Source organism: Helianthus annuus, chromosome 11 (genome assembly GCF_002127325.2).
Source record: "Helianthus annuus cultivar XRQ/B chromosome 11, HanXRQr2.0-SUNRISE, whole genome shotgun sequence".
NCBI lineage: Eukaryota > Viridiplantae > Streptophyta > Magnoliopsida > Asterales > Asteraceae > Helianthus > Helianthus annuus.
In genome coordinates, this window is record NC_035443.2 from 179597823 (window position 1) to 179613882 (window position 16060).

At 37.4% G+C, this 16060-nt stretch overlaps 1 protein-coding gene across 1 annotated transcript; it reads left to right on the forward strand.

The window, feature by feature from the left end:
- The first annotated feature begins 10433 nt into the window (after positions 1-10433).
- LOC110891293 (alpha carbonic anhydrase 7) lies at positions 10434-14869 on the forward strand. Its single transcript, XM_022138989.2, has 7 exons — positions 10434-10638; positions 10724-10941; positions 13075-13181; positions 13313-13415; positions 14255-14422; positions 14503-14556; positions 14639-14869. The coding sequence occupies exons 1-7, from the start codon at positions 10542-10544 to the stop codon at positions 14714-14716; spliced, it is 825 nt and encodes a 274-aa protein (XP_021994681.1). The 5' UTR covers positions 10434-10541; the 3' UTR covers positions 14717-14869.
- Positions 14870-16060: the final 1191 nt, after the last annotated feature.

A 16060-nucleotide genomic window follows, 5' to 3' on the forward strand; every position in this document is an offset into this window, starting at 1 on the left:
CAGACAAAGGAATCTTTTGTTATCAAAAGATGCCTTTCGGCCTCAAAAACGCTGGAGCAACCTACCAATGCCTAGTTGACAAGGCCTTTGAAATTCAAATTGGTAGAAACATAGAGGCATATGTCGACGACTTGGTAATCAAAAGCAAAACGGAATATCAAATGCTCGATGACATCCAAGAAACCTTCAAGAACCTAAGGAAGGTCAACATGAAACTCAACCCCGAGAAATGCTCATTTGGGTTTGAGGAAGGAAAGTTCCTGGGGTATATTGTGGGAAAACAAAGCATAAAGGCTAATCCAAACAAGGTGAAAGCTGTTCTTGAAACCAAGCTACCTCGAAGCAAAAAAGAGCTAGAAATCTTAAACGGGAAGCTTGCAGCCCTGAAGCGTTTTACCTCAAAATTGGCTGAAAGGTCTTTACCTTTCTTCAAAACGCTAAAAGGATGCTCTGACAAGAGGGACTTCAAATGGACTGAGGAGGCCGAAGAAGCCTTCAACCAGATGAAGCAACACCTAGCTTCCCTACCTGACATTGCAGCCCCAGAAACGGGAGAATCGATCTCGGTATACCTTTCAGTTGCTGAAGAAGCAATAAGTGCGGTCCTCACCATCGAACGAGACAAAGTTCAGGTACCCGTTTATTTCTTCAGCAAAACTCTAAAATTGGCTGAAATCAAATATTCTCCCCTGGAAAAACTTGCTCTAGCCCTAGTCTAAACAGCTAGAAGGCTTCGAAGGTATTTCCTAGCACACCCTATACAAGTGGTCACTGACCAACCCATTAAGAGTGTGCTTGAAAAACTAGAAAATTCAGGACGATTAGCCAAATGGGCAGTGGAACTAGGTGAACATAACATCACCTATGTTCAAAGAAAAGCAATCAAAGCCTAACTCTTGGCTGATTTCATTGTAGAAGTCCCAAAGCAAACAATCACTGAAGTAAACACAGCTGCCAATGAACCCTCTAACCTTGAAGCCTGGAAGCTTTTTACTGATGGGGCTTCAAGCGTTGAAGGGTCAGGGCCTGGGCTCATTCTGATCAACCCAGAAGGGTTAGAATTCACATATGCTCTTCGCTTTGATTTTCAGACCACCAACAATGAGGCTGAATATGAAGCGTTGATAGCTGGCTTGAGATTAGCTAAGGAAATGAAGGTCCAAAAGCTTGAAGTGTTCACAGACTCGTTGCTGGTATCAAGCCAAGTGAATGACAGTTACATTGCAAAGGAGCCCAATATGAAGAGATACAAAGAAAAATCCAAAGAATTGATAAATACCTTCCAAACATGTACCATCAAGCAAATTCCCAGGTCTCAAAACAAGAAGGCTGATGCCTTGAGTAAACTCGCTTCCCTCACTTTTGCCCACCTTACCAAAAAGGTATTGGTAGAGGTGTTGAAAGCTCCATCAATTGATGAGTTGGAAGTCCAAGATGTAATCACCGAAGAAGGTCCCAATTGGATGACTCAAATCAAGAAATTCCTTAAAAATGGTGAATTACCTGCTGATCAAACAGAGGCTGAAAGGGTTAAAATCAAGTCTAGACAGTACGTGTTGCAAGGTGAAATCCTTTACAAGAAGGGTTACCTTGCACCCTTGCTGAGATGTGTTGGCCCCGAACAAAGCCAGTATTTGGTCAAAGAGGTTAACGAAGGTATATGCAAAGCTCATTTTGGAGCTAGAACGGTGGTTGCTAAACTAATGAATCTTGGGTATTTTTTACCCTCCATGCACCGAGACACCACTGAGCAACTAAGGAAGTGTGATTCCTGCCAAATTCATGCACCAGTCCCGAAAATTCCCAAGCATGATCTTGTCCCGATAACCTCAGCATGGCCATTTTATAAATGGGGGATGGACATCGTTGGTCCGTTCCCACCAGCCAAAGGTGGAGTGAAGTTCTTGTTGGTGGCCATAGATTACTTCACCAAGTGGCCTGAGGTTAAACCACTTGCAAAAATCACTGGCAAACAAGTCATTGATTTCGTTTGGGATAACATCATTTGTCGTTGTGGATTGCCAAGAGTGCTTGTCACCGACAATGGAAAGCAATTTGCTGAAAAGCCTTTCAGCGTTTGGTGCAGAGAATACAGAATAGCTCAAGTTTTCAGCTCGGTGGCATATCCACAATCAAACGGCCAAGTGGAAAGAATGAACAGAAGCATAGTCGAAGGGATCAAAGCCAGATTGGGAAGATATGAAAGCAATTGGCTTGAAGAGTTACCAAGTGTTCTATGGGCCATAAGAACAACCGAAAAAACAAGCCATAAAAGAACACATTACAACTTGGTATTTGGGTCTGAAGCCGTGATTCCAGCTGAGGTAGGAGTTGTAACTTAAATAACGGTCAACATGGATCTCGAAGCAAACCAGAAAGAGACCATGTTGAACTTACAACTCCTAGAGGAAACACGAGACCAAGCGGCAATTCAAGAAGCCAAATACAAACAAAGGATGGAAGCTTACTACAACAAAAGAGTCAAGAACGAACGTTTCAAGCCAGGAGACTTGGTGCTTAGAAACAATGAGGCTAGTAAAAAAGAAAACCAAGGAAAGCTTGGCCCAAAATGGGAGGGCCCATACACAATCCTTGAAGCCCATAAGGGTGGACCTTATAAGCTAGCAGACTCAGAGGGTAAACAGCTTCCAAGACACTGGAATGGAAAAACCTTGAAGAGGTTCCATGTCTAATCAAGAAAGATTGGTTTGTATTTCACAAAGTTGTATTTCAAGAGTTATGATCACCTTTTGTAACACAACATCTCTTGAATGAATGAAGTTGTTTTATCAAATTTGTCTTTCTATCCTAAAATCAGGTTGAGAACCTAGCAAAATACTCCATGGCAAGGGCCATGTAAGGGGATGAGCTCCCATGCCACATCGCTCAATAGGTTCAAGGGTTGAATGGACCTATATAAGGGGTGTGTTCCTAAATCAATACAACTCCATGAGACTTATAATCAAAAAACAAAGTTGTCTCATAGACGGGTCCGAACAGCCTACACCAAATGTTCCTTAAGCCTTAGAAAAATGATCAACAAACAGGCTTACGAAATCAAATGAAAATAAGGAAAGTAAGGAATAGGATAGGTGCTATGTCTTCTTGTTAAAAATACCAAGGCTAAGTGACTGCAGCACTGAACCCTTTAAGGTATGAAAAACATAAAGACAACACAAACCCAACAAAGACAAAACAACAAAGATAAGAATAATCCAAGTAACAATGCAACAGTACAAGTAAAAAAGCAGCACATAACACAAAACTCAAAAATACAAACCAAGTCTTAAAACCAAAATAGCAACTGGAAGCCTCGAAGGCTTCAAGCTACATACATGACAGCCAGAAGCCTTAAAGGCTTGAAGCCAACCAAGCTGCCTTACCAAATACGCACGAACACAAAAAATTACACAAGGCAAGTAGTGGAAAGTTAATAGCATAATAAGGAAAGTCTTAACAGACTTCGAAATATCCAAACAAAGTTAAAACAAGCCTTAGGGGTTTATAAACATAAGAAATTGTTCAAACGGCCACCACAGCCAAACCACAACCATAGAACAGGAACCTTGAGGGTTTCTGCAAAACCTAACATTGTTTAAGTTAACATACAAACCACAAATTGTTTTCAAGGGTGCTAAGAAAGCTACGAATGTCCATCAAGCATCAACAGGAGGCTTGGAAGCTCCAGAACCATCACTCTTAACCTTCTTTGCTTTCTTTGACTTCTTAGCTTTGAAGCCACCATCACCACCCACTGTTGAACCTTCAAAGCTCGCATCCTTGGAAGCATCAGTTCCTCCTGAAACGGTATCTTCACTATCTCCTGAATAGGATCGCTTTCGTGAAAGGGAGCCGAGGACTTCAGCACAAACTTTTTCGTTAAGACCATCCGGTTTTAATTCCTGCAAGATAGAAAGGGGCTTACCAAAACAAGTAGAAACCTGATTAACATACAGGTAGGTAAGCCTTTCCATATGCTCAACAGAACCCTTGAAGACCTCAGAAGCTTCAGGACGGTATAAGGGAGACTTTTCTAAAGGATGGCCAGACTCATGTAGCTTGTAACCGATAATGAGACCTTGATGTTTCCCCAAGTTGAGCAATTTGGTATAAACTTCTCCAAGGGCAGAATTAAGCTCCTTGGAATGAAGAAGGTAAGTAACAACTTGCTGGAAACCCTGCTTAATAAACCATTGGTTGTCACTGGTGGCTTGAGCAACTGAAGCCTTCAGGCCATCCTTCTCTTCATCAAAGGCTCTTTGTTGAACAGTCAAAGCATCCCTATCAGCCTTTTGCTTCAACCGATCAGCTTCGAAGCTTTTCTTGAGATCATTTACCTCAATTTCATGCCTTCTCGTCAATTCACCCACTTTCTTGACCCAAGCCAACTCTTTCTCAGAAAAACTATCAATTTTCTTTTTCATGGCAGTCATAGAGGCTTTCATCTTCTCCCTCTTCTTGGAGGCTTCCTCATATTCCCGCATACCCTTAGCAAAACGGGTAAGACCTTCAGCCAACAGGGCTGAAAGGTTGCAGGAACTCAGCATCATTCTTGAAATAAGATAATCAGCCTCAAACTCAGAAATAGCATTCCGAACACCCGGAGGAGCAAAATGAGCCAAGGATTCAGCACAAACAGCCGGATCTTTAAAACTATCACCAACCTTCATAGTCCAATCAAGCACATAAACCTCATCATCATTCAACCCTTCAACGTCCCTGCTCGATGAACCCTAAACAGGAGTAGTCATAACCTTCTTGGATGAAGCCTTATTCTTGCCACGAACAACCAACTTCTTCTCCTTCTCAACGTCCACATCAACATCTTGACCTTCGGAAGCCTCAATATCATCACTTAATTCCACTGGTTCAGAAGAAGTAGATTGAAGTGTACCCTTTAACAAACAGTGAGTAGATCGACGGGTTGAAGCCTTGGGAGCAGCAGGCTTAGAAAAACCCTTAACGTTGGAAACACTAACATAGCCAGCATCCTCAAACCTCTGTTCTATACCCCTAGCAACAACATCATCCCCTTCAGCGGCTTGGGCATCTGTAAAAACAACGTCAGATGTATCATAACTCTTGATAAATCCAAAGCAGACATGACTGCAAGATGTTTCAAAAACAAAAACAAATAAGTCACCAAACAAAGATATTCTAAAAAGACAGAACAAGGAAAAAGCATACCCTGGCCATTCCTCATAAGAACCGGATCCCGATTGGCCTTTTCCCACAATTTACTAATCCCTAACAGAACTAGCAAATGCTCAGGGAAAGGACGAACCCTTGAAGGGCACCATTTTGAAGGGGATAATAGAATCAGAGACCCAGAAAAAACGATCTTTCCAAGTACCAAGTGTGGTAACCATGGAAGAGATTAGGCAAGTATCAACCTTGGATGTTTCAAAGGTGAACCAATCACCGTTTTTTGCCAAACGAAAAAACCGACGGAACCACAAAGAAGGATCATAACCAAGGGCACGACATAAAACCTCGAAGTGTAAAACCCTAGCCATGACCTTCGGATGAATTTGGCCAAAGGAAACAAGATAATACTCCAAAACATTCAATACAAAAAGAGAAAAAGGATGACGTAGGTTGGAAAATTCAAAGTGCCGACAATACAGAGCAATCGAACCAGGGGGACATTGATCAACAGATTTATCACAAGCCGGTGAAACCAGATTGAACTTAAGACCAATGCCCCAAATCAATACAAAAGTTCTCCACTTCCTCTTGGGTGAGGCATGAAAAACTGACGGAAAGATCCTTCCATGCACCCATGATCAAAATAAAGAGCAAAATAAAACGCACAAAGAAATCGGACTAACCTGGAAAACGGAAGAGGGAATATGGAAGAAACTTGAGAGAGAATGAAGAAGTATTGTTAATAGCCTTCAATAATAAACGAAAATAAAACCCAATAGGGGTTACGATTACACGGCAGTTAATTAACCTGCCCTCTGCAAAAACCGCCGAACTGCCACACATCAATCACATCAGTTGTCAGTTTTAAAATTAAAAAAAATTCTCAACTGTTCTCAAGCCTTCAAGCGTTAAAGGAATAAAAATAAATGTTCAAAAGTCAGAAGTCTTTAAGCTCATTTCCCAAAAACCTCTGACTTGGGGGGCTGATGACGGGGGTAGCCCAAGACCAAATAAAATGACTTAGACACAATAAAGCTTAAAGGGTTAAAAGGTTCAAAGGTTGAAAATCCGGGAGTTTAGATAAAACAATACGTGAACAGTATGTAGTCACATCTCTGATTGCTTCACAAACTTTCCCAGCCGCAAAAGTAACACGAGTCCACAGAGCACAACCTTTTATCCGCAGGTCAAAAGGCTTTAACCCCTAAAAGGGTAAGTTCCCCACTGCAAGCATGTTCACTAGTCAACAGCTTCCTCTTTGAGCTAAGGCTTTCCCTATAAATGTGACACTTCATTAAGTGTAAAAAACATTCTGCGATCAGCCCTGATTCCATTGGGATCTCTGGTCATTGTTCTTGAGTACTTGCTTCATGCAAGTCACTTTCCTTCACATTCAACACACACATTCCTTTTGCTCCCACATCCGAAGCTGAACACACTTCAGTAGAGGACCTCGAGCAAACAACAAAACCAAACTAGTGAACCTCTCTCCACGTCTTGCAAACGTGGGGGGACCCCACGACCTGCGTTAGGCAAAACCAAACCCTTCAACCCTTTTGCCTAACCAGTCCAGCTACTATCCTTGGTCTATTATTTGTTGCATCAATAGTGCCCATGATAAAATGTGTCCTGAACGGAGGCCCCCCGCTCACCCAAGGCCTACTATGCACTCTAGAAAAGAACTATGTTGATGATACTTTAGAAATCTTAATCAGATAATTTCGAAAGGTCAATAACGAGTATGCATTTCTTGTATAAGACTAAAGACTTTCGTTTTATAGATGAAAAATCATCACAACGTTAGTGTGAAAGCACCAGATCGATGACGAACATCTACATTGCACTTGATTCATGACGTGAAAACAACATAAACAAACAAGATAGAAAGATGTAGAAGATGAAACCCTTTATTATTGAATTAGTCATCACATATTACATAAACCGAAAGAGTATACATCATCTACAAGCTGGTTTAGATCACAAAGATCTAAACCGAGCTTTCTCTCACTAACACATAGTTACTCTCTCTAGAATGTGCACACACTGTTGAGGAATTTCTAGGGTTTGTGAGAGTTGCACAAAGCTTTTTCACAGAGAGATACCTAATTCTAACCTATATACACCTATATATATAGGCTAGGGCACTCCATAAGTCCTGACACAAAAGTCTAGTCGGAATATACCCCTAAATTCGGACAAGACTAGAACATATAGTAAGCACTTAACAAACTAAGTACTGACAAAACACAAAGAAACAAATTCGGACAACTCAACACTAAGTACTGACAAGCTTAATATCACAAATTCGGATCCCTATAAACACAATCTTGTCCGAATTTGTTAAGATATAACAACTTATATGTCCGAATTTATTGGATCTTGACATCTCTTGACTTTGGACTTTGACCAGAACTGATAAAGCACAGTTAACCGACGAGAACTGCACTTACAGACTCCCCCTTAACTGTTGCTATCAGTTCTGTCTGACATCAATAATCTTCAGTCACCGGATACTGCGCTTACAGACTTCCCCTTGACTGCTGATGTCATGTCTGCTTTTTTCTTTGGCTGAGACTTGATCTTTCCGGCAGAGCACAACGATCTTCAACCCTTCTAATTAAAGACTTGCTGAAGATCACTTAAATGGCCGCTTTGTGAAACCTGAAGAATCCAACATCAAACACTGTAGATCCTTCCCCTCAAACTACTCCCGGATCAAGTTAACGCGAATCAACCTACAACCAAATGTAAGAATATCGCTCGAAACCTTAATCTTCAAACTTAACCGGTAGCAGGAAGAAACATTGGATTTCCAATGCTCAACAATGAACATTTCAACTTCCGCAAAGACATGAAGTCGGTTCGATAAGTTAATGACAAACTGAATTTTGTAAAAGTACATCCACCATCTTTATCATGATCTGCAACCCTTCATGTATGATCTCATCTCGTCACGTATCTTTATGAATCAATCTCCTATCTTCACGAATCCACTGACTCCCCGATGGCTTTCATCTCCGATCTTCCCCTTATCAAGAAGCACCACATTATTTCGAGAACAGACTAGCAACCGTCTTGGAAGAGGGACCAAGAAACCAATCTTCTCTACTCTAAACTACAACTAATAAGGATGAATCTTTAACGAGTCGACAACCAAGAATCCAACTTCATCATGTCAATACTTGATTAAAAACACGAACACACTTGACAAAACTCCATCACACACGAGCAGGGGCACATGATTTAAAGGGCGGGGAGGGGCGCCCGACCCCCCGAACTTTTCGGTCAGTAGTGTTATATATGTACGTTTCGTATAGGATTTTTGTAGGTATATACATTTTCGACCCCCCGGTTTTATAATTTTTTTTAAAGGTATATACGTTTTCGACCCCCCCGGTTTTAATTTGTTTTATTTATATAGCCAAATAAAATATTTAATTAGCCCAAATACTTAGCCCAATTCACTATATTTGGTAGAATACTAGAATGTATATTATATAACCCAAATCAAATCATTATATATTTATATAGCCCAACTTAAAAGCCCACTGTATCCATAAAAAACCCAAATTCGTTTACTTTAGGACATCGACCAGAAGAACAGAAGCCACAAGCCAGAACTGCGGAAGGGGGGGGGGGAATGCAGGTTCCAGAACTGTTCGACTTCAGCTTCTTATTCGAGAACAGAAGCCAAAACGCTGCTCGTTGTTGTGGTCTTGTACTCTTGTTCGACTTCTTCAATTTTCATAAGGTTAAAGGTATATGGTTTTTATCTTTAGGTTTAATTTAGGGCTGCAATTTATGTGATTTAGGTTGAAATTAGGGGTGAAATTATTTTTGCCCTAAACTTGTTGAATCGGATACCCACCTTCCTCTCTCATTTTTAATGTTTTGGTGTCTTTGTTCGTTTGTTTGTTAAACAATGTTTACGTTTTAATGTTTGAGAACGTTTGATATTAATGTTTGACCCAACCCGAATCGAATCATTGACGTCCGACCCGAACATACACCTCGAAACTACGTGATAGTAAAATATTTTTAGGTTTGTTACCTTCCGACCCCCCGGTGGAAATTTTCAATCTTCGCCACTGCACACGAGCCTTTTCACGCACAAACTTTAGATTTACAAAGAAAATAAGAATTTTTTACTCCCCCTATGTCTTTGTAAATTGTCAAAGTCTAACCAAATCATTGTTATCTTCACCTCCAATGCATGATAATAGTCCAAAATTGTCCCAAATCTCTAGTAAGGACCAAATCCGAACTCCGAGAATCTTGAAAAGAACACCGTGGACCACCATTACCGCTTCTCATCCCCTCACTTAATCCTGACAACATAAGTACCCTGGAACTTTTTAGTAATCCGTAACTGACTTCAAATTTCTGAATTACACAAAATTCTGACTCTTAGCTAATTATCCGGTACCACAGGTAACCCGACATAACTAGAAACACTCGGAACATGCAAAACTCGGAACCTCCGAACTACACAAACTTCTAAACTTAACTAAAAATCCGGTACCCAGATAACCCGGAATTCTAGAAAATTATCCCATTTTAATTTCCTTATATATACTCCTTTAATAGAGTTAATTACAAAGACAGTATTTGTGGTTTCAAAATTAAACAGCAAAGCATTCATTTTACATAAGTTAATGCCAGATCCGGAAAGTGTTACAATAATGAAACTAGAAATGCCAAATATATTACTTTTCAGAGTTGTATTCCAAAATACTATATATTTTTTTTATCAAACCACATAAATAAAACGATTATGAACACCTTATTATATATTATTGAAATGTTTTTACATAATATGTTATTTTTTTTGGAAATAGAACTCGAGTTTAGAAATAAAGTTCGAAACAAGTTAAGCTATTTGTAACTTATACACACTAAGCTCGAGCTTAGTCTAACTCAAATTGACTCGCTCGATTCATTTACGCCTCTAAATATCACAACCAGAACGTTGAGTTTACACTCTTAACCTTAACACGATAAGAATAACATGTTTTTTTGCCTTTAATAATTTTATATTGTTGTTCTAGGTATTCCTTGACTTTCAAATTATGGTAGACACGATCGACACGTTTTTCTCTTCGTGAAAAACAATAAACCAAATGATGCACCGGATTCACTTCTACAGCTGTACATGTTTCTTCAATTTTCTTACCTTCTTGGTACTATCACACAAGAAGCTTCCACCTACTTTCACACACATAATTAGGTTCTCTCCGTGTGTGTAATTTTTATATTATATATGTATATATATAGCTATTCCTTATATACAACCATACAACAAACCACATATTCATCTCTCTCTAATACAACATATTGAAATTAATATCTCTCTCTAGATACACACATATATACATCTTTCTTAGTTGTGAAATATGAAGAATATGAATTCAAACTCCATTTTGGCACTTGGTTTTCTTTTATATATGCTTATTTTCTCTCATCCTTCATCAACTCAAGCTCAAGAAGTTGGTAATATTTGCTCTACAATGTGTTTTCTTTTGTAATTAACTTTAATGATCATTGTGTGTAACTATATATTCATGTGTATATCTAGAGGATGAAAGGGAATTTGATTATGCGAGAGGTAGCAAGATGGGACCGGAGAAATGGGGCGCGATGAAGGAAGAGTGGTCGTTGTGTAGCAACGGGACGATGCAGTCTCCCATCGATATGTCGAGCCAAAGGGTGGAGATGGTGGTCAGCTCTAAGAAGCTATACAGAAACTATAAGCCTTGTAATGCAACCATCCTTAACAGAGGCCATGATATTATGGTAATTACTATTTCATACATATTATATATTACTAGATTTTTTATATCGCGCGTTGCGGTGAAACCGAGCAAATGATAATGTAAAACAAACGTGATTTGAAAATAAAGCATGTTATTTAGAAAGTCAAACCATTAGAACGATTTAGTTTATCATCGTACCAAATAAATACTTTATTTTGAGTATAACCTCGTTTTAACAAAACTTATAACGGAATGTTAGAGAAAGAAATCAAGCACAACTACGTACTTAAATTTTTAGAAAAAAGTTATAAACGTAACTTATTAAAGAAGTATCAAATTAATCGATAAATTAATATATGTTAAAAAGAAAAAAAAACAATTATTAAAAAAGTTAATGGAATAGATGTTTAAAAAAAGAAAAATATATTATTAAAGTAAATATAATAATAAATTATTATAATATATTAAATAATAAAATAATAAAAAACTATATATTATAATAAAAATAAAATTACTATTCATCGTCCCTCGAAATCAATATATATATAATATAATGGTGGAGACAAGGTTGCATCTTGAGACAAAACATGCAATCTTGTCTCTGTCGCTGCAAATGAAAGTCGGGCCCCTAATTTCCTCTCTCCTTCCTTCTTCACATTTCTCATTAGTGGAAAGAGGGCCCCACCCTTTCATTCCACAGCGTTGAAGATGGTCTAAGATTACCGTAAAACACCCCAGGCAACATATTTATAGTTTCTACTTTTCCGTCAAGTCGTAGTATATTTATAGGGACCTTCGGTGTACACTGTTTTCAAACTGGCGTTTGAGGTTGCATTGAACGGCCATTCCCTAGTTTTATACGACTATTTGAGGATTTATCAAACAAATGCTCAAAGGACTAAGCTTGCATGATAGCTCCCTATCTTTAAATGACCGTTTGAGTTTTTCGTTGAACAGCCGTTTGAGTTTGGAGTTTGGGCATAGTAGGGACGTGTATATACTTTATTATCGTTACGGTCGGCCATATTCATGGTAGCAGACCAAAGACCTACCTCACAATTGGAATAAATTATATATCTAATCATTTGGACACATGTGTATAGTTGGCTAGGCGTGATTCATGGCGTCATTAGTCATATCAAAAAAAAGTTTTATATCCTCTCAATAATACATTCCTCATATATATTATTGTTTTACCAAGGATCAAAACCGTTATATATATATATACACACATTCCTAATAGATCCGTTAGGAACCACCCTTTATTATATATATACACACAACCAAAAATGCCTAAAAATAGCTAAAAACACACACATTTTTTTTAATATAAAAATCGCTACTTTTAGTAGCAAAAAAAAAAATTTAAAAAAAAAAATTTTTTTTGGCTACTAAAAGTAACGATTTTAACATAAAAAATATTAAAAAAAAATTTAGATTTTTTTTTGAACTTTTTAGATTTTTTTAGGTTTTTTAGGGGTTTAGTTTTTAGCATTTTAGCTTGGGGGGTGGGGGGTTTAGGTTTTTGGGGGGGTGGGGGAGGGGGGTTTAGGTTTTTTTTTTTTGGGGGGGGGGTGGGTTAGGTTTTTTAGGGTTTTAGTTTTTAGCATTTAGCTTGGGGGGGGGGTTAGGGTTTTTTTTTTTTTTTTTTTTTTTTTTTTTTTTTGGGGGGGGGGGGGGGTTTAGGTTTTTGGGGGGTGGGGGTTAGGTTTTTTTAGCTATTTTAGGTTGTGTTCACATTGGTTCTCGCGGTTCTCGCAATAAAGGTGGTTCTCGCATGAACCTTACCCTATATATATATATATATATATATATATATATATACACTATATATATATATATATATATATTGTATGCTACAACATGCATAATTAGGGTTTTTAACCATGCTTGATTTTGTTTTTTTAACAATGCGTGATTTTTGTGGTCATACGTAATTAGGGTTTGTAAATTTAACATGCATAATTTACTCGTGTATGCTTCACACGCTAAGCAAACAATTGTACGTTAACTTCCCCTATAAATATATATATATTTTTTTTTGTTTTTTTATAATAAATGACGATTAACTAGGTGATTTTAAAATAAAAGTATTCCAATTAAAACATTTTAGATTTAGTTCTTCAACAATGTACATCTAGGTGATTTTACTATGCATGATTTAATGTTGCAGCTTCAATGGGAAGGAGATGCAGGATCAATCCTAATCAATGACACCGAGTATTTTTTGAAACAAGCTCATTGGCACTCTTCGTCTGAGCATACCATCAATGGAAGAAGGTATGTAAACGAGTCGAGCCGAACCAAATTTAATTAGCTTTAAATATTATAGAAAAATATGAGCCAAAGTTTAACTTATTTTCCAAAATAGTTACTTTAGTTGTTGAGCAAACTCATGAATATTTGAACAGGTATGACATGGAGCTACATATGGTCCACCTCAGCATTGACAACAAAATAGCTGTCATTGCTGTTCTTTACAATATTGGCAAACCTAATCATTTTCTTTCTAAGGTAAATTATTCTTTTCATATCTATTCCAATTTACAATTTATTATATGGTTGTTAATGTTAACTAGGGCTGCAAACGAAACGAACCGAACGAACATGAACAAGACCTTGTTCGTTTGTTAAGAAATATATGTGTTCACGAACTGTTCTTGAACACTTACTGAACAAGATTTTAAGTTCGTGTTCGGTTGTTAAGGACAAGGGCGAAGCTTAAGAGGGGCCGGGAGGGGCGCCCGACCCCCCGAACTTTTCGCTCAGTAGTGTTATACATGTAATTTTCATATAGAAATTTTTGGGTATATACGTTTTCGACCCCCCCGGTTCTATAGAAATTTTTGGGTATATACGTTTTCGACCCCCCCGTTTTCATGGTCAAGCTTCGCCACTGGTTAAGGAAATGAACTTGTTCGTGTTCATTTGTGTTTGTTTTCGTTAATTTTTAGACAACGTATGAAAACGAACTTTGATGAACACAAGTGAGCACAAACTAATGTTCATGAACACAAATGGAAACAAACTAACACAAACAAGCGTTCATGAACACAATATATAATACACTGACACTTATTAAATATTTTATTTGTCGAAATTTTGAAGTATTTAAATAAAATATAAACGATAAACCAATCAGTTCGGTACGCTTTGAAGATTTTTAAACTCACCTGACCGATTTACAAAAACCGACTATAAAACCAAATCGATATTCAGTATGGACGGTTTCATGGTTTTAAACTAAATCATGAAAATCTCTTGACATATTTTCAAAAAATATCATATAGCAAAGATTTTTTTCAAATAGAATTTCATAATTTTTTTTACACAATTACTTTTTTGATTTGCAGTTGGCGGTAAACATATCTTCTATGATAGATCAAGAGGGTATGCATGGACACAGTGGGATAATAAATCCCAGAGAGATTCAAATGAGCAGTAGGAGGTACTACCGATATATCGGTTCACTAACGGTCCCTCCTTGCACTGAAAATGTTGTTTGGACAATTAGCAAAAAGGTAACAACCAACATGTTTGTAATGTATGCGCAAAATCGATCATTTATTTTCGTATAGACTAATGCTTTATGTTTATACAGATAAGAACAGTTTCAAAAGATCAAGTTAAATTACTTCGAGAGGCTGTACATGACGTAAGTAGAAATCAAAAGAAAACGAAAACTAAGTCTTTTTTGTTTTCTTTTTGTTAAGTGCTAACATATGTTTATGGTGCAGTATGCAGAAAATAACGCAAGACCAATACAACTAGACAATCAACGAGACATTCTTTTATATGGTCCAATGTCGAGATAGAAATAGTAAATAAAAACTACTGTACACACGAAAATGTTATGTAATACATGAAATCTATATATCTTTAACTTTTTTGTTAAATTGTTTCAAATTCTTTGTTTTTCACTTGTACACTATTTAGTAGTTATATGAAAATTATTATTATTATTATTATTTTTAAGAAACGAAAATTAACTTAAGGTGTAATGATACACGTAACAAGTGTTGTTTCATACTCATACTTTGAGTTATGCTAGTAACCTTTTGAAATAAAAAAATGCATATAAGCATGCATGCTTTAAATGTTTTGGTATCCAATGGGTGTAAAGGTCTAATAGCATAAGTGGCGGAACCAATTTTTTTTTTTTTTCCTAAGGAGCTAAAAATTTTTGGGTGTTGGTTGTCTATTACTAATTTTAAGTTTTTTAATAGAACCGAGTCGGGTCGACAGGACTCATATCTCATATAACAACAAGATAAAACCAGATAAAGCTTCAAATACAATTTAAAAATACATCAATTGTTGTTAGAAAATGCATAATACTTCATTTAATGCATATAAGCTCCAATCGATTCAAATTTTTAGCAAGTTGATCTTGAGTCGCTCACGAGCGGCTCAGTTCGTTTACACCCCTAGGGACATACAATTCCGAAAACGACGACTCTTGCGAATTGGAAGTTAGAGGCTTGGGGTGGCAGTGCGGCTATGGCTTCTGATCGGCCAATCGTTCCTTCGTTATGAAAATATTATTATTTAATTATTTATTAGGTTAATTAAGTGATGTTTAAAATGGGTATTGGGTCATATGGTTGTTGGGCTAATGAAGAGGTGCTTAATTTTTTAAATATTTAGTATTCTAGTAACACTAAACTAAAATGTCATTGGTGTGATTGTGTGAATGAAGCGTCATAACTTGTATATCAATATGTGTAAAGATAGTTAAAAATGAAAAAAAAAAAATTAAAGAGTCGGCCTGACGAGCCACGAGCTGGCTCGAGCTTTTTACAAGCTGATCTCAAGCTTGACTTTTCAACTTGATAAAATAAAACGAGCCGGGCTAATTTGGCTCGTGTAAGTTTGCGCTCGAGGCCAAGCCCAATCTGACTCGGTTTAGTTTGAATCATTTACTGTTCTGTTTTGTTTGATACTTAGGTAAACCTTCGGTTTTGGTTTTGCTAATTGCTTCTAGTGATAAATCTGAAAATTGGGAATTTGAATTGGTATTGGGCTATTTCACACGGAAGGGGGTTTTATTCCTATTAATGTTGTGGGCCAGTTGGTTAACAAAGAAGAAGCATATCTATAATATTATTTTGATATAAAGTTGTGGGCTAGCTTTATTTTTGTCAACCATCAGTTAGTTA

Bases quoted from the DNA above. Each gene is read 5' to 3' on its own strand.
- LOC110891293 (XM_022138989.2), top strand. From the start codon at position 10,542: ATGAAGAATATGAATTCAAACTCCATTTTGGCACTTGGTTTTCTTTTA. The intron at 10,942-13,074 runs GTAATTACTATT...TTAATGTTGCAG, and splicing joins ACAGAGGCCATGATATTATG to CTTCAATGGGAAGGAGATGC. The intron at 14,423-14,502 runs GTAACAACCAAC...ATGTTTATACAG, and splicing joins TTTGGACAATTAGCAAAAAG to ATAAGAACAGTTTCAAAAGA.